Raw genomic sequence first — 23,256 nt, 5'->3', positions numbered from 1 at the left:
TACTATAATAATAAGTGACTAAACTTTGATTTTTCATATTATTAAATATATCTAACAAAAATAATTATATTTAATTTATTTTAATTAATAATAATTTATTAATCTTACTTTGAAAAAAAATGGCCGTGCTGGGAATCCGGGTGCATCGTACGGCGGGGATCCCGCTGCACATTCTAACCTAAATTAATAAAAGACAAAACAAAAGATGGAGTTGCTATTTGAAATGGCGACTTGCCTATTTTTGGAACTTCATGCAAAATAACTGTAATATCGCATTTTCTTTAAAAAAATAGTATTAATATAAATAAGCCCGTAGAAACTTTTGACTTTTGAGTGTATTTTTTACTAATCCTATTATAACTAGAGTTATCATATATTAATGAAATAATTATATTTACGCCATCTAATTTATGATTCTTTACAAAAATCATCAATAAATTTAGTATAATTACGTGATTCATATCTAACAACCAGAAAATAATATTTATAAAAATGAATAATATGAACCTATATATTTTTTTTAATAGTTTATCGTTATTATTTCTTCTCTCTCCTCTCTCTTTTTCTCATATGCGGGGAATTTGGGTTCTTTTCTTTTTGTCATATGTGGGGAAATCAAGAAGACAAAAGGAAAGTGGCCGACAATGGCAAATGACGAAGGTGGATGAACAGGGGAAGACCTTCTTGATTTTTCCCTAAATTCTGGTCTCAAATTACAGCTTTACCCACTCTAAAAATGCATATTTTCAAGCAAACACAATATTCTATTATGATTTTCCAAAATGTGTAAAAGGGATAAAAATGTAAAAGTTGGAAGGCTGAGTGTGAAAAAAATATACAATTTATTTCCTATAATACATGAAATGAGCAACTACTCCACGTGAAAAAAGAAATTGCAAATTATTCCCCTGTGTTTTAAAAAATAAAGCAAATCATCCCCTATCAACGATTTGAATAGGGGTAATTTGCTTCATTTTCTAAAGTAAAAGGACTAATTTGCTATTTTATTATTCACATAAAATTTTTTACTCATTTCTCATATCATAGAAGATAAATTACTAATTTTTCAAAAAATAATGATAGGAGGTATGGTGCAAAATCCCAAAGTATCTTGCTATGACAGAGGATGAGGTGCACTCACAGAGATTTCAGTGTGTGTGATAGAGAAAGGCATATACGTTTATGTATGCGTAAAAGTTGATCCATCTAGTCAAAACTACGACGTTTTACCATTAAAAATAAAAATTTTTATTTTGTGTAAAAGATTCATCTATAGCACTATATATTATAAAAGAGATTATTTAATTTTAAATATATATTATATAACCGTACATAGCACGGGTTCGACCTAGTACAATAATATTTCTAAAAAATCAATATAATTTCAAAACAAACAAAAAAAAAGACATACACATACTATTATAAAAGTAGACTAATAGAAATGGGTTAGATACAATTTATCCCCTTATAATATTGCAAATTAACAAATTATACTCTTATGATAAAAAACATAATAATTTACATCTCCTGTAATTTTTAAAATAAAACAACTTACCTCTCTATCTAATGAGGTAAATCGCTTCATTTTAAAAAACATAAGGGAGCAAATTAATGGATTTTAAAAAATACAGAAAGACAAATGACTATTCTTTTTTATATAGAGGAATAATTTACTCATTTACAATATCATATAAGCATTTTTTCCTAATAGAAATAAACATCAATGGAAGAAATATATGAACAGGACAACAGGGAAGTAGCAAAGCTGCAAGTTGCGGTGTAATTTGAAATAATCCCTGGCGGTGTATTAGGTAAAGTTGTGGCACATGTTATGCACGTATGTAATTTTTAAAATATTAAATATTTATTAGTTAATAAAAAATATATAAAATAATATATTAATATTAAATTATAAGCAATTGATGCTGAAAAAAGATAATGATATAATGTCTGAAAGAAGAAGAAAAAAAAAAGATGCATGGAAATTTTAAAAGAAAAAAAGTAGCAAAAAGGTAGTTTCGCAGAGCATGACGTCATATTACCTCTCGTCAATTATACTAGATACAGTAACACGTAATACTTACACGTATAAGTTTAAATAATGATTTTATATTATTGAAGTAAAATTGACATATACATACACAAATCTCTTTGGAATTCAAATCTTTGGTACAAAAGAGGCAATCCCATATAGTAGCCCTACAAGAAGAGTAGAAGTGAATGTTGTCTTTGTAGGCATCCTCCCTATATCTCTTCTCAAAACCATGGCCTCATAGAACGGCAAGCTATTCATGATTCCAAATCCAGCAATGAACATTTGTATGAAGAAACTACCAAAGCTTCTTTCCTTCAAAATAACCACCAATCCACCAAGAAATGCCATCAAATTCAAGATTGCTGCCGTTGCCAACGGAACGAACATAGGGGACGCAACTCCAAACTCGAAAACTCCTTGATTGTACCTTTTGCTTGGCTCGTCGTCCATCACTTTGCTGGTTACGTTGAATCCGTGTGTGGGCATACCAAAACGCTTCATTACATACTCTGTTGTTCCAAAGACGAAAGACGAAGGTCCCCTTATGAGCCACATTCTTTGATCACTCCACCATCTTTGGAATGTTCCTTGTGTCAAGATGAAATCGACACAATCTTGTCCATAGGCCCCGAGAAACATAAACATGTACAAGAAAAATGATGGTTCGTATACCTGAATAAACCAGACAAATATATCAAGAAACAACATTCAAATTATGCGGGGCGATGAACTAATGAGGGGAGTCGTTATTAGTACAAACAATATAGAGCATTCTTGACCATCCTCTTAGTGGGAAAAGGTTGTTTCTAATGTGATCCCTTGTAAAATTGCATTCAAATTGAGGTACATTTACCTTAGGAAAAATGGGAATTCCTCGTAGAAGAGCCAATGAGGGGAGAAGGGCATAAACAGTGATTGGGAATGACCATATGGGCCAAAATGCATAGTGTGCATAAGATTGGCCCATCAAGACCCCCATTGCCCTGATACCGAATGTCAACGGGCTGTACTTGGAGAAGCCCACCTCTAGAAGCCCAACGGACCACCTCTTAGTCTGGTTGAGGACATCAATGAGAGTGATTGGGACATCACCCAAAAATGCAGGCCTACTAGGGTCACAGAATATGGACTGCCATCCTTCACATTGAAGTCGATAGCCGGTGTAGTAATCCTCTACCAATGACCCGTACCGAAAGCCCATCTGCATTTCCGAACACAAGTTAGGACAAAAGAACCTAAATTCTTATCTTACATGTCATGAGTTAATAAGATGGATATAGTTTAAAAAAGAGATTGAAGTGGTTTTACCTTTGAACCCCAATTGCTCCGGTTCTCATAGTTGCAACCAGCAACATGATGGGCCAAGCTTAAAACTTCCTGACCATTAATGGGCTTGTCCACAATGTGTTCCGGGGCGAGCTCTGGGTTTTCAGGCTCTATATACGACAACGGTGCCCCAAAAAACACCCGACGACGAAAAAAGCAACCGGTGCCGACATAACTAGTCCCATTTAGCCCATCCATGCCAATGGGATTGGTTCGGAACAAACGTTTGTGCTCACTAGCATATATATCAGCTTTGTTAAGCCCATGATAACGTTGTGGAAATTGGATGTACCCACAGTTGGGCCTATTCGACCTACTGGTTAGGTAGCATAAGACTCTTTGAGCCGTTAACGGGTCGTTGGAGTACATGTCGCAGTCCAATGTTAAGATAATTGGGGAGTTGGTCATGCTAGCCGATACTCGAAGCTTCAATAAAAATTGAAAAAAAAATTTAGAAAATAAACATTGAATTAGAATTTGTACTAAAATATATATTCCCAATAATAAAAAATGAAATAAAAGGGAAACTCTAACAATACCAAGAACATTGAGAGCATCTGCCTTAAAAGTATTAATAATTATATCAAAAATTTTGAGAAGATAATTGTAATTACCTAGGAAAAAATGTTTCTTAAAAGCATTAATATTAGTATTACCAGAACATTGAGAGCGCCAGCCTTGAAATGATGTGGGACGCTCTTGCTTTTCTCTCGGGAGACATATATGAGATTGGGCATAGCAGCACCTGTGCTGTCTACGTCTGTTTTGGAATTCAACAAAATCTGCACTACCAAATTATTAAAATGGAGTAATATTTGACACAACATGGTGAAGTTACTTGTGAAGAGAGACCTGAATAACAGAGGGATGGTTCTGGGGACTGAAATCTTTAATGCGATATTGGGACAGAACTTGGCCTTCTTCTTCACTACAAATATACTCCTCCTTTACTTTCCCTTCCTCAACTGCGCCCTCCACTTTCATTTTCATGCTCTCATACATCATCTGCAAAGTTCAGTAATTTTCATGAATTATTAAAAAATATGGTCACTTTGTCACCTAAACTTTTGTTTGTTACACTGTATCATCAAAACCACATACACAACTCTTACACATAATCATCTCAGGTCATTTTCTTGATGGAAAATTTCACTTGAAAGTGGTTACGTGCACTTTGGCGCCGTACAACAGTTACTAAGAGTATCATTAACTGATTGTAAATTTGTAAGAATTTTGGTAATATAGGCATCACGTTGCCCTTAAAATTCCTATGTGCATGTGAAAAAATCATCTACTTTGAATGGTAAAATCTAATAAAAAAAAATTAAGTGCCAAAGTGCAAAAACTGCAAAATATAATTTACCCTAATGATCAAATAATAGGGTTAAATTACATCGACATGTCTTTAGGTGAGTCTCATATTATACAAAGCCCATCTTGCTATTTGCAAAATTATAAATACATTCATTGAAGTTGTATATAAATACAGGTTCGTCTTCTATTCAATTACGAAATTTTTCGTAAATACTTTTCAGGAGATATACATATAATTTTACAAAATGTATAAAGTGATTGTGTAATTATGTCCAATTTACTATATGTTAGTTCGATCTAAATTGATTTTGATAAGAACATTTGGTTCTAATAACAACAAAAATATGTTATGGTGAAAGTCAAGTAATTTGATGAGATTGGTTGTCTTAATGTCTGCGGAGTGCTCGTCCTCTATTTACTCAGTCAATATTGCGTCGACCATTGGCCTTATTCCATGTGACTCTCACGTGTCATCTGACACGCTCAAGACTCAAGAGTGTGGTGTGGCCGGAATTTACTTCATCATAAAAAATTAGGGTTGAATGTTATTTTGACTGATATGTGATATGAATAAATAATTTTTTATAAAAAATTAGCAAATTATTATAATGTATTTTAAAAAATAAAATAAATTATGTCCCTATCAAAAGTTTAGATAAGAAGGTAATTTATTTTAATTTTTAAAATACAGAGCATAATTTGTAATTTTATTTTTGACAGAAGTTTTTTTTGTCCATTTCTCATGTCAAGAAGGTAAGTCGTCTTTTCCCAAAAAATATTAATATTTACTAAGATATTGAAATTTAATCCCAAGAATTTATAAATTTTCCAATCTTGATTTTACTATTAATCTTGAATTAATATATTATCTTATAATTAGCAACTAATGACATTAGACGCTAATCTCAATAAATACTTATTAACAACTGCTCATTATTTCTGTAGGTAAAGTTAAAAATATTTGTCATAATAAAAAATTTGGATAAATTACAGCTCCCTCTTATGAGATTTGGTATGATTATAAATTTTTTTATATTTTTTTAAAAATTATAAATACCCCATCAAATAAAAAATAATTATATAATTCTTCGATGGTGAGGTAAAAAATTACTATTTTACCCTTGCCCTTTTTAGAAAAAATATAAAACAAAATCTGAGAGCCGGTAAAGTAAATAATCGATTGAGAATATTAGTTCATAAACTATTTTGCAAAATTCTAAAAAGTATAATTCATAATTGTAAAGGGTATTTTAGATAATTTACTACAAAAATTATATGAACGACTAATGAAATGTGCTAATTGTTATACGAATACTAAATCAAGAAGGTACTTGAATTTTTTTAAACAATGAAAAGGTATTTGTAATTGTGTCAAATCTCATAACGGCATTTGTAATTTACCTTAAAAAATTATAATAAATAATTTTAGATATTAATTAACTACGGACAATAATTAAAATTTTACATGACTTGCATTTAATTATGATGGAAAAATATTAATTTGTCATAATGTATGAATTGTAATTATTAATTAATTATTATTTATTCTAATAAAAGTTCATCATTATCCTGTAGCACAATAATAAGTGTTGCAAGTTCGTGTCAGAGTTACTCCAGTTATTGCACAAATTGTCAGAGCCTCCGTATCGTCGGACACACATCCTTGATTAGAGAAACAATAGACGTGCCGACATACGGTCTATATAATAAATATTTTTTTCTATCTATAAAATATATAAATTAAAATAAAAAATAATTTGAAAAATTTACTGATATAATCAAAATATTGATGTTGTGGGATTTTAAATTTATTAATTATGAGCGAAAAATATTTTTATATTAATATAAAATATAAATATATAAATCAACATATTATTTTTTTAAAAAAAATAATTCAAGAGTACTGTTGATGCAGTATAAAAAAGTTGGTATATTAAATATTTTATAAGATGTTTAGCTTATAAAATATTCGGCATCGCTTATTTAATCATGGAAAAAATAATTATTATGATGGATATGAGTTAGATTTTTATATTAATTTTATTTAATAATGATCTAATAATTATTATTTACTACAAATTTTAATTCATTGCAGAGTGGTACGGTTGATATTTTACCATCAAGTGATTATTAATTTGAATTTTAAGAATATAGATATTTAGCCTATTTTTTAATTGTAATATGTTGTTTATTTATTTACTTTGAATTATTGATAAAATTTAAAAATATTTAATATTAATGCATTGCATATTGATATAATAGTACAATTCATTTATTGGATATATTTTTTAAAAAGAAAAAAAAAACGAAAAACATGCAGATAAGCTATGAAAGAAGAGTGTTGTGGTAAAAACACTTTTATCTAAATTGTTAACTAATCTCATGTGTGCAATTACTGTATAATTAATTTAAATTTAATAAAGTGGGTCCCGACAAGAATTTCGAGAGTGTTGAGAAGGTTTTTACCTTAATTTCCGTAGTGTTCGGAGTTAGGGCATAATTTGAGGTGAAAAAAGCATCCGGGCAGCGGTCTGTGATGTTATTCTCCCTGCAAAATGGCACCCACTGCTTCCCAAATTTTGCAGCCTCCATGAACGCGAACATGGTCAGCTCCGACCCGCCATCGTCCGAAACGTATACCGACAGCTTCTCCGTTGGATAATCGTATGCCATGACGGACAACGCCGTGTTTACCACGTCGATAGGCGGCTCCTTGAACGGATCCGCCGTGCATATGAATATGTCCATTGCCGGGAAGTCGCTCCGGTCCAAGACCTTCTGTAGGTTCTCGGGGAACACTTGCCGGTGCACGGGGTTCATGCGGAACGCCTGAGTCGTGGACCACATGTACGCGAGGACGACGTCGGAGACGAAGAGGAGGAAGGACATGAAGAAGGAGACGAGGGTGGTGGAGTGGAGAAGTTTGAGTATGTGGTGGTAGAAGAGGGATAGTATAGCCGAGGCGTAAACCGCCGCGAATAGGCGGTTCAAGTGGCGGCGGCGCAGTGGACGGAGAGAGTGGAGTGGGGGCGTTGGCTGGGGCATGGTGGCGGTGTTCATTTATGAGCTTCTTATTCCACAAGCTTGATATTTGATGTTTGGACGTTATTTATAGACCACTGGGATCAATCAACCAACCTTGGATGATATGTCATAATTTGTTGTTTAATCATAGATTTATATTAGTCTAATGATTAAGGTTAAGTTGAAGTCCCATTAATAAATTCGAGGTCATGGATTTGAATTTCATTGGTGGGTATATATTTAATTTTTTAAAATATATGAATGATTTATGTAAATAGAGTATAGATCAGAGAGTGTAGATGTAATTATATATTAGAAGAAATGCACTAAATGGATCAAATACGTCTCGTTGAGAACCATACCAAGAAACTACAAATTATAGCGATGCTCAAATTAAATAGATCGTAAAGAGAGATGATTAAGCCTAATAAAATATTAAGACAACAAAGTCGTACATGAAGCATGGAGGACATATATTTATAAAGGTTTTCAGTAATATGATTTTACGTGTATTATAAATTTAAAAATATTGATTTACCACCGTAAATTTATACACACTCGAATTTGCATCATACCGGAGAAACGATGTGAATAAAAGACACAAATCTCAATGTATCCTCGATTTTTAATTGAATAAAAGTTATGTGGTTTATTTACTTAAATAAATATTGTATGCGTTGAAATGTCAAAATTTACAGCAGAAATTTCAATTCCTATGCCTACAGAGATGTTTGTCAATTTTGTCTTTTAATCATTAAAATGTTCCAATTTTGTGGTTTGGGTATGAATCATCCCTCTTCAGATATCAACTACCGGTGTGCTTTTCGAGGAACTTTTTTACTTTGAAATTTAATTTGTTTTATATTTATCGAAATTAAAATTATATTCACGACCTCAAAATTTTAAAATAAAAATTATTTGGAGCTTCTGATTTTTTTTAAAATAATTATATTTACATTCCTCATTTATGATTTATCACGCAAGTATTTTGTATAATTACAGAACCACCCCTAACAACTAACATTTTATATAATTATAGAACCACCCCTAACAACTAAAAAACAGGAATAACTTATGTAATGGTATAAATATGTTTGAGAAAGTATTTATAATTTTTTAAAAAATAGTGATAGCCAATATAAATAATGGATGGGTGCATATGAAATTTTAAAAAAAATACAGATAATTTATGTAAATAAATTATAAATTAAGGGTGTAATGTAATTATTTTTTTTTCCGAGGTTATTTATAGACACCAATGTAGACATCAAGGGAGAGGAAGGGTTCTTGTCGTGGGCCTCTTCAATTATTTCAGTATTTTTATTTTTTATATTTGTTTTAGGACAACGTAATTTATCAACAAAACACAATATTTGGACACAAATACGTCATGCCGACAAAGACGAATGATATTACTCCGACATAGAAACCTCTGATCAATGTATTTTTGACTAATCCTATCATGATTAGAGTTATCATATATTAATCAAATAATTATATTCACATCCTCTCATCCATAATTTATTTATATAAATTATTCATATTTTTTTATATAATTATATAAATCATTTCGCTGGCAGCATAAAACAAAAATAATTTGTGTAAAGGATTTAATGCGATTTACCTTCCTGTAATATTCTAAATGAGCAAATTACTCTTTTATGAAAAAAAATAATAGCATTTTACACTCTTGTGTTTTTTAAAATGAAGCAAATTACCTCCCTGTTTCAGGAGGTAAATTGCTTCATTGTGAAAAACATACATGGTAAATTGCTGTATTTTTTTTAAAATAAGAGGAGATAAATTATTATTTTTTTATATATATAGGGTAATTTGTTTATTTGCAACATCACAAAGGATATGCTTTCATTTTTTTCCCTTATATAAACAACATTGAAGGTTCTAATGAATATATATGTAATTTTTCAAAAAATATGAATAATTTATACAAATACAACATAGATCAGGAAGTAAAAATACAATTTTATCCCTTGTTATTAATAATTGTCCATTCAAATGTAAATGGTCTAATAGAAATATGAGTTTGGAGTTATGGACAAAATAGACATAAACATCACTGGAAGAAATAATATGTGAACGTAAAGGATTGCGGATTCCATTGGGAAGTAGTTATGATACAAGTTGCATTGTAATTTTGAAACTGAAAAGTATCTTTATGCCTTTCTATATATTTAGTAAAGTTGTTCTACATGCACTTTACGAGTACTAGCGGTACACGATACACTCACAATGTGTGTTGAAATATTAAAAAATTATAAATATAAGTTTGTTACTAATCATGGATTAATAGCTTCGGAAACATAAAAATACAAAAGTTGATGAAGTTTGAGGGGTGTTTTAGTAAATTTATGAGCATATAAATAATATTTCTTTTATATTTTAAAATTTATATAAATAAAATGTATAATCAATACCTCATATTTGAAAAGAAAAAAGAAAGAATTTAAAGTATTATCGACACAATAAAAAAATCAATGTGATCATATCATAAATTATTATTTGTGAGTGAAAAATAATTTTTCTTTTTATATTAATATGTATATATATAAATATAAATATATTGAGGAGGCGTTGATACATTATACGTAAGATATTCTTTGTTTATTGGGCTATATTAATTATTGCCTGCCATCGTACGACACAAGTTGTTTCTGGTCAGGAACGTGACTGCTACCTATTTATTAAATATTAATTAGACATAGTGGTATATCATTTCTTTGTATTTATAATAAATAATTTTATCTATTTTAAAATAAATTATAGATAAAAATAAAATATATAAATTACTATAATATTTTTTAAATAAAAAAATTAACTTAAGGCTACTATCGTTACAACAAAAAAATTGATCTAGTGTGTTACAAACCATATTTTGTGAATAAAAAATATTTTTTTATATTAGTATAGAGTAATGAATTTGGTGCAGGATGTTTTTTAAATTTATAAAATATTATTTTGAATTATCAGAATCAAATTTTTTTATTATTTTATAGATTTATTTTAACCCTTATAAAGAATAAAATAATTGTGATTTTAGGAATATAATATGACGATAAAAGAAAAAAAATGACAGACCAAATTTCCAATAAGCCTTGTTCAATTATAAAGGAGGACATATAATTATGGTTCTTTTTTATAATTACTTTAATTCCCATCACCATGTAATTAAATTTCATAAAATAAAAATAAATTGTAAATTAAATATAGTACACAATCTTTCTTTCAATTTATTTATTTATTTTTATTTACTAGAGTGAGAAATAAAATAAAATGTTTTGAAATTAAGAGGATGTATGGAATCACATGACTATAAATTGGATTTTAGATATGAAAGTTTATTTTAGAAATTATTGGATATTTGGTGGTTAATATTAAATGATATTTTTTTGCCAGTGAGGTCTAGATAAGTTGGCGAAGTTGAGGTTCCATGAGTTTAGAGGTCATGAGTTTGAATCCCATCTTATGAGGAGATGTTATTTGTTAGATATTGATGTTCGACAAAAATGATTATAATCAATTTATTTCCATCGAATTCACTTGCAAAAAAAATTAAATGACATTTTATAATACTTCTCCAGAAATTAATTTTCAAGAAAGTGAGAATTTGCAGCCTCTTCGAAATTTTTGTTCATCATTTTAGTCTTGTAAATTACTTAAATTTGATGTTTTTATAATTCTAATTCGATGTAGACAGGTTACATATTAGTTGTAGACGAGGAGTTTGCGGGGCTTATAAGTTACAAGACCTCCTCTTTCTACAAGACGAGGCGCTTATTCAGGAAAAATTAATTAGGCTTAATATTAATTGAATCGCAAGCCGGATCATTGGCACCATTTGAGGGAATGCAGTCATGTGTACGTCTCATAAAAGAGGCTGATGATATAAACAAATATTCTATATTAATTGCTGACGAGTAGCTTGCATGATTTATATTCTTAAAATATATTATATTAATATCAGATGCTTCTCAAAAGCACTTATCTGAAAGCCATTTCTTAAAGGAAATTTGGAAGTATCCCAAACAGGCATTCTGTGTGAGCTACCCGGTGTGGCCCATCGTCAGAAGGCCCATTTAAGATGGACAGCCATGTGGGCATGGCCTTCATTCTTTTGACCAATGACAAGCGGCCCAGAATTAATTTGGCCACATTTAAATTAATTATACCATGTCACTAGCTCGAATTCGATAGGACCACATTCAGATTGTGATGCGGATATACTGTAAATACAACAAAAGGATCAAATACCCCTCTCATAAAGCCGAAAGATCTTTATAGGATAAGAATTCATGCATTTTCATTAAAGTCGGGTTGAATTCAAGTTATTTTAACTCGAAATAAAGCCCGTAGATCACTTCACTAGGGAAGGCTCGGGATCATGCCACATGAGTTGATCTTATAAACTCCACTGTTTCATCAATCGATACGTCATTTATGATCCACACCAGCATTTATTAACTTAGTTTCGATCTCAGCGAACTGACTTAGGTATTGGAGAGTTTTTATTGGCGAACCTTTAGTGAGTGTAATGATCTTCTTTCTTCTCAGGTTGCTAAACACCTGAATAGATACTTAGCCCGACTTCAATCTCCAACCCGAATCAAATTGTAATGTCCGCATCATGGCTAAGTATTTCAAAACTATACATCAAGTGTAATGACAATTATATTTTCAATAAGAGAATGTATCTTTTCAATTTATACACACTTGATGTGAAAATATTAACAGTAAAACTTATATTGTAATGCTTTAACTCAATCTACACTGTTTGATATTTTCATCCAGTGCATACAATAATCAATGGTTCTGAGAATTAAATGCGATTAAAAAAGATGATTTATTTATTTATTTTGAGTGGAGGGTAGAAACTAGGAAGGAGCACAAGGTAGAATTTGAATTTGGAGAAGTGGGTAGCCAATCATTTCATCATAGTTACAGCCCACCAACTTTGACACTGGCTATGTAGTGTTAGTGTGTATTCTTCTTACACATCAATTTCCGATTAGAGATGTTTCAAAATGATGATCAGACAGCAACACACGAAGGTGGAATATGCTCATTACATGCTCTCTGTTTGACTGTCAGCCCGCCAGATATTTTATTTATTAAAACATAATATCGTATCTGCTGCTCTATTTAACATATACATTAAAATCTTCTTAAATATGTAAATTTAATATATGTGGCGTGTATATAATAAATAAAATACATAATACGATAGCATTTCATTATAAAATATTTGAGCGGGCAGAGAATTTTCGTCACATCATTTTCCGAGTCATATAGAAATGAGAATAATGAAATGAAATTCCAAAGACTAATGAATAAAATTTCCAGGTATGTGGAAGTAGACAACAGTTTGAAATGTTGTTTGAGTTTTCTTATTGTTTCATCGTATACGTTTCAATTGTGTCTCGCAATTTTCTAACTTTTTCTTTGAAATCAGTCACATTTCACATAAACAAGAAAAGCCCTCCAATTTAACTAGAAGTCAACATGGATGCTATATACAGCGGATGAGAATGATTTGTTCTCATCTATGTTCACCACAAACAAGCTCCTACTATTCACAGATTCTAAGCCTACTCCATTAACTTGACCCTGATCTCATTTCCAGTCTTGTTATACAGAGGAGTCAAAAGATACACTAAATCAAGCCACCAAACTAAGCTAGTTGTTGTGATAGTTGGTCGGATCAACCTGTTTGTCCGGCCCGGATCACTCCATTCGTCCGCCAGCATCCTTTTGTAAATCAAAGGATAATAAAGCCACTCCACCGACCAAACAACATTTCCATGCACTGGTTCTGCATCACAAAACTGGCTCGTTTCTTTGAAAAGAAGACACACCAAAGAAGTGAAAGGATAAAGGGAATGGAGAGAAACGGCGATCTTGATCTCGATCTCAATCTGCAAGATTTTCCAAGTTAATGCCAGTTCCTTCACATTCTGCAGTCGGTAAAGGGAGCTTGCCTCCTTTCATTTTCTTCACATCTTGGCTCGAACAAATGAATATCCTTCGAACCATGTTGCAAAATTCTCTGCGGACAAAATTGTATTATGTCAATCACATGAACAAAGAAAGACTTTCATGTATTTGTTTAATTAGATGATTATGTCTTAAATGACCAAACACAGTAAACTTACGGCCATGGATCGTCGCCCATGAGCATCATGTCCCCTTCATCATCTGTAAACACGATTTCCCATTTATTTCGAGGCCGAAGCTCCCCCTTAATCTCGAACATCTCTTCAAGTTCTGTTATAAGATCATCATATCCCTTCAATATCGTCAAGTCTACTGCTCGTCCGACTGCAACACCTTGCATTTGCACCTTCTCGAAGGAATCGTTTCAAATGCACAAATATTCATGTCAGATATATTCCAAGTTAGTTATTGGTGGGCGCATAAAAGAACATTTCAACGCAACTTTCATCATTGATCAAATTACCTTGGTGCGACTTCTGGAGGAGTTGCTGTGTCTGCTCTGAACCTCCTTAGTTGGTGCTTGCAACTGGTCTTGCTTTGAGTCTCTACAGTCCTTAGAAACTGCGGATTTCTGGTCCGAGTCACCTGAGGACACAGTACTCGGGACTTCACCAGCATCATTTGGTACATCAACAGATTTTAAAGGAGAATTTTCACAAAGAGTCCTTACTGAAGGACATCTCAAATCGAACCCAAACAATCTGCATGATGCAACAGTATCGGGTTTCATTCCATTATTCAGGCAAGATGACGGGCTATTGCCTTGCTTTCCTGAGCTCGGAGATGAATAGTTTGAAACGACAGACCAAGCTGAAGCGCTTTTATTCTCTTCTGTTTCTTCAGCAATCATATTTGGAGAAGCATTTACACAGGCCGAAGATTGCCGGCCTCCGTTTATATGAGTGCTTGATGCATTGTTGCTGGAGTGTTTCATAACTGCAACTGTAACATCTTGCTTAGTGTGTGAATTAGCCATAATGTTGCTCCTTTGTCCTTCAAAACCACGATTTATTTGATGGGACTCGTGAGTCAGATTCCAGGCAGGTGATGCAGTTGAAGTCAAAGTTTCTACAATAACAGCAATAACAAAGAAACTAGGTTATGATATGAGGAAAAAGCACAGGAATCAGATCAAGAAAACATTCAGAAAGCTAATCTAACCAGGAACTGGCATTTCAACATGTGATCGGGGCCTTTTATGATGCTTTATCGTCGGTGGCTGAACCAGGGCCGTGGGGACTGATGCGACAAATGGCTCTATCTCCCACGGAGAAACTCTCTCGGGTCTTGGAATGGATGCAGGTTCATCCCATTGAACCTGGGAATATTAGGATAAATAGCACGAATTTCAGAATTCATTAATTATTTTATAATAAAAGTATCCAGGAATATCAGCAAATATACATACACAGACCTTCAACGATCTCCATTTAGATTCTTTCCAGTGAGGAGAAATATCCTCAACCCCAACAATTGTACCTGAAAACCTGATCGATCACGGAAAAAAGCAAATTTTTTTAGCAACTCAGAGTCTCAGACAACCCTCTAAAATAATGAACTTGTGTATGTTGACCCACCTCCGCTCGGGAGAATCCTCCCCCTCAAAGCGCATTTTGAATCTCATACCGATTCCAAATTCATGGTCCATAGCTTCTAGATATTTGTTCAGGCCTATGATGAACTGACTTGTTCTGAAACGTAAAAACAAACAAATAATTTACATTGTACTATGTAATAATAGCCTTGTTGCGGAAAAACACAGTTCAAGGCAAAATAGGATATGTGCATCAGACCTTGGCTTGTAGTAAACAACAAACATGGTATTCGTTATAACCGCATGAGATGCAGTTGCAAGCACTCCCAGGTGCATGCTCTGACTTGAAATCACTGACGATGGCATGGAACTTTGTTGACGAGCATGGCGCCTCACCCCGACACGTAGTTCCCCGTTCTCTCCCCTAGAACAAGAAGGTTGTACGTGATGACTTCAAAGACGACACAACTTAAATCATGTGTGTGATAAGTTAACAGTTATGTAAGTACCTTAGGAATACAAAAGAATCCCCAGCAACTAATCTCTTGGAAGTAACAAATGTACTCCATCCTGTTGTAAGCAAATGCCTCCGAGGTTGACCTGTTCAGTCGGAATCCAATATATAAGGAAAGCATGTTGTATGTCATGGATCAACCAACTTTATTGTAGATAGGAACGTATATCTGCAAAAGTGACTTCTAAAGCAAATGAGAAAACAGAAAGTGGAAACAAGATATCACCTCTAAATATATGCTTAAAATGCCATTCAGTTCCATGTAGATCCTTCGCTATTAGTTCCTGTGTTGGTGTCTGTTGGGTCATATCCTGATACAAGACCGAACATAGTCAGAAAAAACGACATACACCAAAACTGTAATACAAGAATATGCGTGCAGGAGAAAGGGGAATTGTTACCAAGGGAGGAAGGCACTCATTTGCGTGTCTTCGAAGAACAGAGAATCCACCATGCGTACTTGTATCAGAGGCTGTCAAAACCTTGCAGAATGAGTGAACTGCAGGTCTAGGAGGCTCATCAGGATTACTATCCAGACTTCTTGGCTCAGTTTGCTACAAATAGTTTAACCAAATCATAGCTTAAAACTTTTATGAAAGATACGTATCAAAAAGCAACTGGCTTGATGGATTAACCGCACTTGACAAGGTTTCACGAAAAAGAAAGCAGCAAGATGCAATAAGTTCTTACATCTGCTTCCGGCATCAAAGTAATTTGTGCATAAACTTCATCTGTGTCTTGTTCAGCCTACGGAGTAGAAAATTCATGAATCAATCACCAGTCGACAAATTAATTAACAACTGTAAGTTCTTGATTCGCTAATTCTGGTATTTTTTTATGCCTAACAAATTAGGAAACACTAGAGTACCAAGATTGCAGGCACTTTAACCAACCAAACACCATAAGCAATCTTGAAATTAAAGAAGAAAAGCTGGGATGGGGAGAATACCAGTAGCAGAATGTTGAAAACACGACAAAGGATCTTCGGGGGCAGATTAAACATTTGTATACTCTGATTCAGTTCCTGATTTGTAGATGCCTCCAACTAGCAAATTCCCAGAGGCAGCATAAATCCAAACATCAAACAAAACCCAAGAGGAACCCCACCAAAAATCAAATTAAAGAAACATTCAGTTCAAGGCCAGTATTCCCAAAAAAAGATCTGAACTTGTTAATATCTCAAATAAGTAATTTCCAAATTCAAACATAACTCACTTGTTCCATGTGACCTTGTGGGAAATAGTAAACTCTTTCTCCTTTCTTAGGAACATCCACCAGAGGACCTGCACAAGCCTTCCATAATTCTCCATACAACGCATCCTTTCCTCCACTCCCTGAAAATTCACCAAATAGACAAAAAATCACAATCAAATCGTGAAACAACCAAGAGAAACACACTTTTAAGTGAAAAATATTCAACTCAAATGAAGGGTCATTCCAAGAATTTTTGACCTTCAGATGAGAAACTGCAAAACTGCTGCGTCTGAGAAAATGAACCCCTGTTTGCCATGACTATACCAACACCACACCTCCTTTCAACAAAAAAGCTAATCTTGAAATCCTCAAACCGAGCTCGCACAAGAACAGATGTAGAATAAACAATGCATCAAACTCCACCCGCTCAACACCAACCCAAATCACCTCTATTACAACATAATAAAACGCAAACAACTGCTCCGAACAACAAACCCAGCAAAAATAAACAGAGAAACCCCCAATAACAGCGAGGTCAAAACCTCCTGCCGTCACAATTACCGCCGGAAAATCAACTTCTACAGAGCAAAAGAGAGGACTGATTAAAAATTTCGCTATCTTTCTTTGTCTGGGTCGAAAAATGAATATGAGAGCGAGGGGAAATGAGATGAAACGGCCTCACAGATTCCCAAGAAACAGCTTAATATACGCCTTGATTTGTTGCTTTCTCTCTCTCTCTCTCTCTCTATTAGCTTCTTGTGTGTTTTTAAGTAATTTGTGTTGGTTTCACAGAACGTGGTTTGGCTGTCTCCTTTTTCACTGCACACGCACAGTGTGTGTGGTTAGCAATGCCAGCCTATGCCTAACTAACTCTGGTTAAATCCCCCCTAACCAGAGTTAGACGATGGTCCCAGTGACGACATTGTTCGGTCTTGGGTATGATGTTCGTGACGGAATGGAAATCCTTCTCTCACAGTCCGTCACTTTTATACTCCACAATTGAATTTTGATTCAAATTATGAAACAAAATTCCCCAAATATTGATATATTTTAGAATATTTTTTTAATAATATCTATGTATTAAAATAAGATACAGTTATACTATTATAAGTATACAAATTCATTATTTCTTTATAACAATAATGTACTGTTATTCGTATATATGTTGTACTGCTGACTTTTTTTTTGTAATATTTACCGTTATATTTGACTGTTCGTCTATTTGAACATCAAAATCGATCCTATAAAGATAGTAATATTGTTGGCAGACGATAAAAATAGACATGACAAAAATCGTGGCTAAACGCATAACTTATCAACAAGTAAAGAAAGAACATCAAGCACTTGGCAAACTCCAACATTTATTTATACCTTGAATGGAAATAGAAAAAATCCCGAATTTTGTCGATAAATTGCTACATGCATTTAGAAAAAGTGGTGTTGTTTGGACAATTATAAATATAAGTTTTTGTATTATTTTTAAGAGATGGATAAATACATAATTATGTTTTATTAATTTTATAAACCCATTTATATAACCTTTAGCTTTAAAACATGCAAAATCGTATTACATTAAATATCACAAAAAATATGTCAATTTTTTTAAATAAAAATACAAATTCTGAATATACATACAAGCATAAATCATTGAGGTGATAATTTTAGTTCATTTTTCATTTGGACGTGATTATATTGAGTGGATGATTCGGACACAAAACTATCATTTTATAGCAACGAAGGACCCCCATAATCATATCAAAAGATATTATTAGACGAATCGAAACCCTCTTATTTCTAATTTACAAAATTAAATGCATATCTATATTATTTTTGAAAAGATGGTTGTGAGTTGGTACTATATTTTTAATACTAATATTTTATTTTTTATTTAATTTAAATATGTTGATTGATTTAAATTTTTTAATAAAAATTAAATTAATGTTTCAGTTTAAATGTATTAATGTAGCCTTTAGCAATGAACAATATATATATATATAAAAAAAAAAGAATAATACATATTATGGTACAGTTGTGTAATAATTAAGAGAGATTGAAAGAGAAATGGTGGGGGTGTCGGCGTGTGATTGGGTGTCTGGGCGGGGGCAGGCAACAGGGTTGGCTCCACTTCACCCCGGCAAAGAATTTTCCTCATATCTCCTCCTCTTTCCTATTTATATATATATATATATATTTTCTTCATAGGTTTCGTGAGAAATCAATTCGACCCCTAGATTCACCTAATTTTACAATGACTGCCACTAGCGGGCCCCGCCCACCACATGGGGATGGGGGGAGTGTTCCAGTACGTACCTGGTCTGGTGTGGGCTCAGCTGGATTCTGAATCGAGTGGTCCTGAGGACAGTACTGGTCATGATATGAACCCACGTGGCAGGGTATGACGCATCAGTCTTTGTCCAATTTATCCTGTGCCTGCAGAGGTCGATTGGACCACTCTTGTTTCGTACGTACGAGGCCACACACGTGATTTAACTTACCCACGCCAGGTTTTAGGGTACCAATTGTGAAGGTATATAAGGTTAGATAACTTTTTTGTTCGTAATTATTTATAATGACAATATTAATTATAAATATTATCATTATTAAAATTTATAAAAAAAATTATAAATATTGACGATTTTAATGTCATCAATTTGATTTTTTTTGTTAATACTATCTTTTCTTGTAGTGGCATGAGGGAGTAATATTCATAATACAGTAATTTTAAATCGAGTATTTAATTAAATAAAACGATGTTTTTTTGTGAAAATATCTATTTTTTCTTCAAGAAAATACCATATTGTTGGTGGGTATTTCCCCTTCAGAAAAAAATAATTGAAAAATATAATTCAAACACGACAATACCGACGAAATATAGAGTTTTTTTTTTTTTTTGTTGAACCAAAATACAAATAAAAACTAATTTCAAATATAAGGTAAAAGTCAAATATTGATGCAAGTCCACACGATTCACAAACCATGTGAATATTATGTGCTACCTCACAACTACTTATTTTGACTAGTAATGACATAAATTAATGTTAATACTTATAAGAATTATTTCTGTTCAATTAATAAGGTTGATGTCTGAAAATTACATTTCTCGTGTAATTAATACAAATATATCAGCATAATTATTTAATAATTTATTTATTAATATTTAATAAATATGACATAGATTAATATAATAATCATTTAAATAAATATTATTGTCAATTCAAATGTGCATGACTTGAACAATACCTTAGATCTTACTCCAAAATTTCCTGAGGAATTGTCGGAGAATATACCAATTTTTTCCTATGTTTGACCTTTTCGCCGGTCTTGCTTCAATCGTAGAAGTTTGCTTCTTGACTAGGTTTAGCCGACATTAATTATTCTGGATTCAATTGAAAATTTTACATGTCGTAATCGTAGATAATTAAGGCAGATGAACTGGAGGTGACCATGATGCATGATATCATTTGCAACCTTTTTTGTTATATATCTATATAAATTATGATTCGAAAAGATTAACAATTATGCATATATCGAAGTTCTATTATATAACTAGTTCGAAAATTTTAATTCAAATTAAATTTAATCGGAGCTTATATGACAATGTTAAAAATATATAATATTTATCCTGAATTGGCGCTTATTTTAAAAAGAGTCGGTCGTGTTGGGGTAATGTCATGAAAGTCGTATTTAGACCTTATTCGCAGCTTTATCCCAATCGTCAGACATCTCTTAATGTGCTTCATCCGTTTACGGTTTTACGATCTAGTTCCGATGCCTCCTAAACTGTCTGTAATTCATGTGGAAATATATAATTAGAAAAACGTGTAAATAGCCTACATTGACGCTCCAGGTTCAACTTTTGGCTTAAAGACTTTCCTCTCGGCGGAGTTTGGCATCGGAGGACTATTTGGTGTAGTTCTGACAGTGGTCTGTTTTATAACCCTAATACTTTAGATATTAAGGTGTACCTTTACTTGTTAAAGACAACATACTCATGAAGCCGCTCCAAATACCTTAAGCTGAAAGTACCTAATAATAATAAAATTTAAATATTTTCTTTTAAGGCAATTAAAAGTCTATAAGATTTACAATCCTCCATGAGATTTACATTATTGAGACGCAGGAGAATTATAGTCCAAATCAAATTTGATCATTTTTGGTTTTATGAAACAACACAACAGTGATGATTTAATTTCTAATAATGGAAAAGAAAACAGAGACACAGGCAGAGAAACATGTGACTTTTGAGCGTGTGGACGAGAAAGTTTTGTCTGAATAAATAGAATCAAATGTGACAGCTTCAGCATATGCTAGAAAAAGAGCAGCTTCAACAACACTGTGATGACCCTCAAACACAATAATTCAAACTTTTTTGTGTTTCCCATTCTAGCAAATGTCAATTATAGCCAACACACACACTATTATTTGTACCATGCATGCCCAACTCCAATCTACCTATTCCAGTCAATGCATCAGCATCCATTCTTGTCTCAATTTATTACAACATCCAAAAAATTTAATCCATTTGTGGTACAAATAAACATTATTAGGAATTGGGAACAGATTTTTCGACGTATAATCTCTAAAAGTCGCATTAAAAATTGTCTTTGAAAAAAAATAAAGTAAAAATAATCCGAGGGTATAATGGTGAATTTCAAATCCTTATAAATACCTCAAAATTCATTTTTTTAAAAGAGTTCTCAAATCATTAATCGTTAAAACATTTCTCTCTCCTGAAATCAAGCCTATCGAAAACGGTACTCAAAGTTTTTTCCCTGTTTACTAGAAAATGCATCGAACTGATCATTGGTATTTCTTGTATGGATCTGTTGAAAGTATCGTTTCACTAAAATTGTACTCGAAATGGGATGTGAAATATTACATCAATTATTTAGAGATTAAAAAAGAAAGACAAAACATGAATAAAAAGGAAAGCGATTATTGATTGAAAGGGTATAGTTTTAAATTAAAAAAAGATGGAGACAACTTTGAATCTTTGAGTAATTAAGCAACTCTTTGTCCCCTTTAAGGATATAAAACAACAAGACTTGCACATATTCCACCCACGACCACACATTGTGGGCACATCTCTTTACTACATTATTAATTTTATTTTTATTAATTAAGTTATTTAGGAATTATGACATCATTTGATTTTGATTGAGGAAAATGAGTCAAATAGAGTGGACGAATGACGATGACTCCCTAATCTACCAAAGTGGAGCACGGAGAATCAAACAATTTACGGAAAATTACACTGCTCTTTCATGATATTTGGTATAATTATATATAAATTTTTATAATTTAAAATTTATATCTAATTTTTTAATGTTTATTTTTGTTTAATGAATAAATATCTTTATCAATTAAAATTCACTTAATTTGTTGATTTTTAACAACAAAATTGAACGAAAAAATCCATAATTACTCCCGATTGACTTATTACTGATTTATTGCAGGTCAAACAAATATTTGATAATTAAACTACCTTTATACGGGTGATGATATACCTCCTAAATACATTAGAGTATGAAAATGAATAAGGGTAATTTTGTCAGAAAAATATTTATTTGATCTGCAATAGTTAGTAATAAGTCAATTGATGATAAATATGTATTATCATTTATTTTTTTTGTTAATATCAATAAATTTTAACTAACGAATGAATCTATTATCCCAATTTGTTGGCTGACATTGTACAGTCTAAACTCTAGCATCTCGTCAGAATACAATTTTGACTGAATTAAACACAAACGGGACCAAATTAACAACATAAAAAATTTACGTTTGCACTCGAAATATAAATTTGATATATTCAATCACAACCAAACAAGCACTCATCTCTCCGCATTTACTTCTTATCTGATTACTCATTAATTGATGTATAGTTTATTCATTAGCCTCTAACACTTCATTTTTCATTCATATACACAAAGTTCTTGCCTTAGATATTCCTCACATAATTGTCTGGATTATAGAGTCCACGTCAGCGTGATTATTTCCTGTCTAATTACAGTGGGGCCCTCTATTTTTTAAGTAGTATTAAGACATAATTAGCTCTTAATGATGTGGATTAGCGTCCTAGATTAGTTTGTGTTAGACTTAAAACCAAAACCCCTTTAAGCTTTTGAGTGGAGAAGGAAGAGAAAGAGTCACGACAAGCCAATTGAATTCAGGTTATGTGACAGTCTGTCTGTCTAATTAGGCAAACAGCTAGATTTATTTGTGCTAATTCCCTTTTAAATATTATTTATTTATTCCATCCCCCATTTTTAATTTAAATCACTTATAATTCTGCTTTATGATCTG

At 32.3% G+C, this 23,256-nt stretch overlaps 2 protein-coding genes across 2 annotated transcripts; both read right to left on the bottom strand.

Moving 5' to 3' along the window:
- On the bottom strand, positions 2,090-7,770 carry LOC105165134 (cellulose synthase-like protein G3). Its single transcript, XM_011084029.2, has 6 exons — positions 7,142-7,770; positions 4,214-4,366; positions 4,018-4,143; positions 3,344-3,787; positions 2,889-3,236; positions 2,090-2,707 (listed from the first exon to the last, which is right to left on the bottom strand). Exons 1-6 carry the CDS (start codon positions 7,733-7,735, stop codon positions 2,159-2,161), a joined length of 2,214 nt encoding a protein of 737 aa, XP_011082331.1. The 5' UTR covers positions 7,736-7,770; the 3' UTR covers positions 2,090-2,158.
- LOC105165118 (auxin response factor 9) lies at positions 13,150-17,739 on the bottom strand. Its single transcript, XM_011084003.2, has 14 exons — positions 17,209-17,739; positions 16,972-17,090; positions 16,706-16,801; positions 16,447-16,503; positions 16,158-16,310; positions 15,983-16,067; positions 15,752-15,842; positions 15,502-15,666; positions 15,286-15,399; positions 15,123-15,195; positions 14,870-15,026; positions 14,172-14,776; positions 13,867-14,054; positions 13,150-13,760 (listed from the first exon to the last, which is right to left on the bottom strand). The coding sequence occupies exons 1-14, from the start codon at positions 17,264-17,266 to the stop codon at positions 13,625-13,627; spliced, it is 2,097 nt and encodes a 698-aa protein (XP_011082305.1). The 5' UTR covers positions 17,267-17,739; the 3' UTR covers positions 13,150-13,624.

The sequence above is a fragment of the Sesamum indicum genome, linkage group LG6, assembly GCF_000512975.1.
Source record: "Sesamum indicum cultivar Zhongzhi No. 13 linkage group LG6, S_indicum_v1.0, whole genome shotgun sequence".
Lineage (NCBI taxonomy): Eukaryota > Viridiplantae > Streptophyta > Magnoliopsida > Lamiales > Pedaliaceae > Sesamum > Sesamum indicum.
Note: the sequence above shows the minus strand (reverse complement) of the source record. Positions and strands in the feature narration are given on the sequence as shown.

Bases quoted from the DNA above. Each gene is read 5' to 3' on its own strand.
- LOC105165134 (XM_011084029.2), bottom strand. From the start codon at position 7,735: ATGAACACCGCCACCATGCCCCAGCCAACGCCCCCACTCCACTCTCTC. The intron at 4,367-7,141 runs GTAAAAACCTTC...TGAACTTTGCAG, and splicing joins CGAACACTACGGAAATTAAG to ATGATGTATGAGAGCATGAA. The intron at 3,788-4,017 runs GTAATACTAATA...TTTTTATTGAAG, and splicing joins CTGGCGCTCTCAATGTTCTG to CTTCGAGTATCGGCTAGCAT.
- LOC105165118 (XM_011084003.2), bottom strand. From the start codon at position 17,266: ATGGCAAACAGGGGTTCATTTTCTCAGACGCAGCAGTTTTGCAGTTTC. The intron at 16,802-16,971 runs GTGAGTTATGTT...GGAATTTGCTAG, and splicing joins CACAAGGTCACATGGAACAA to TTGGAGGCATCTACAAATCA. The intron at 15,843-15,982 runs GTGATATCTTGT...CCGACTGAACAG, and splicing joins TTTTAAGCATATATTTAGAG to GTCAACCTCGGAGGCATTTG.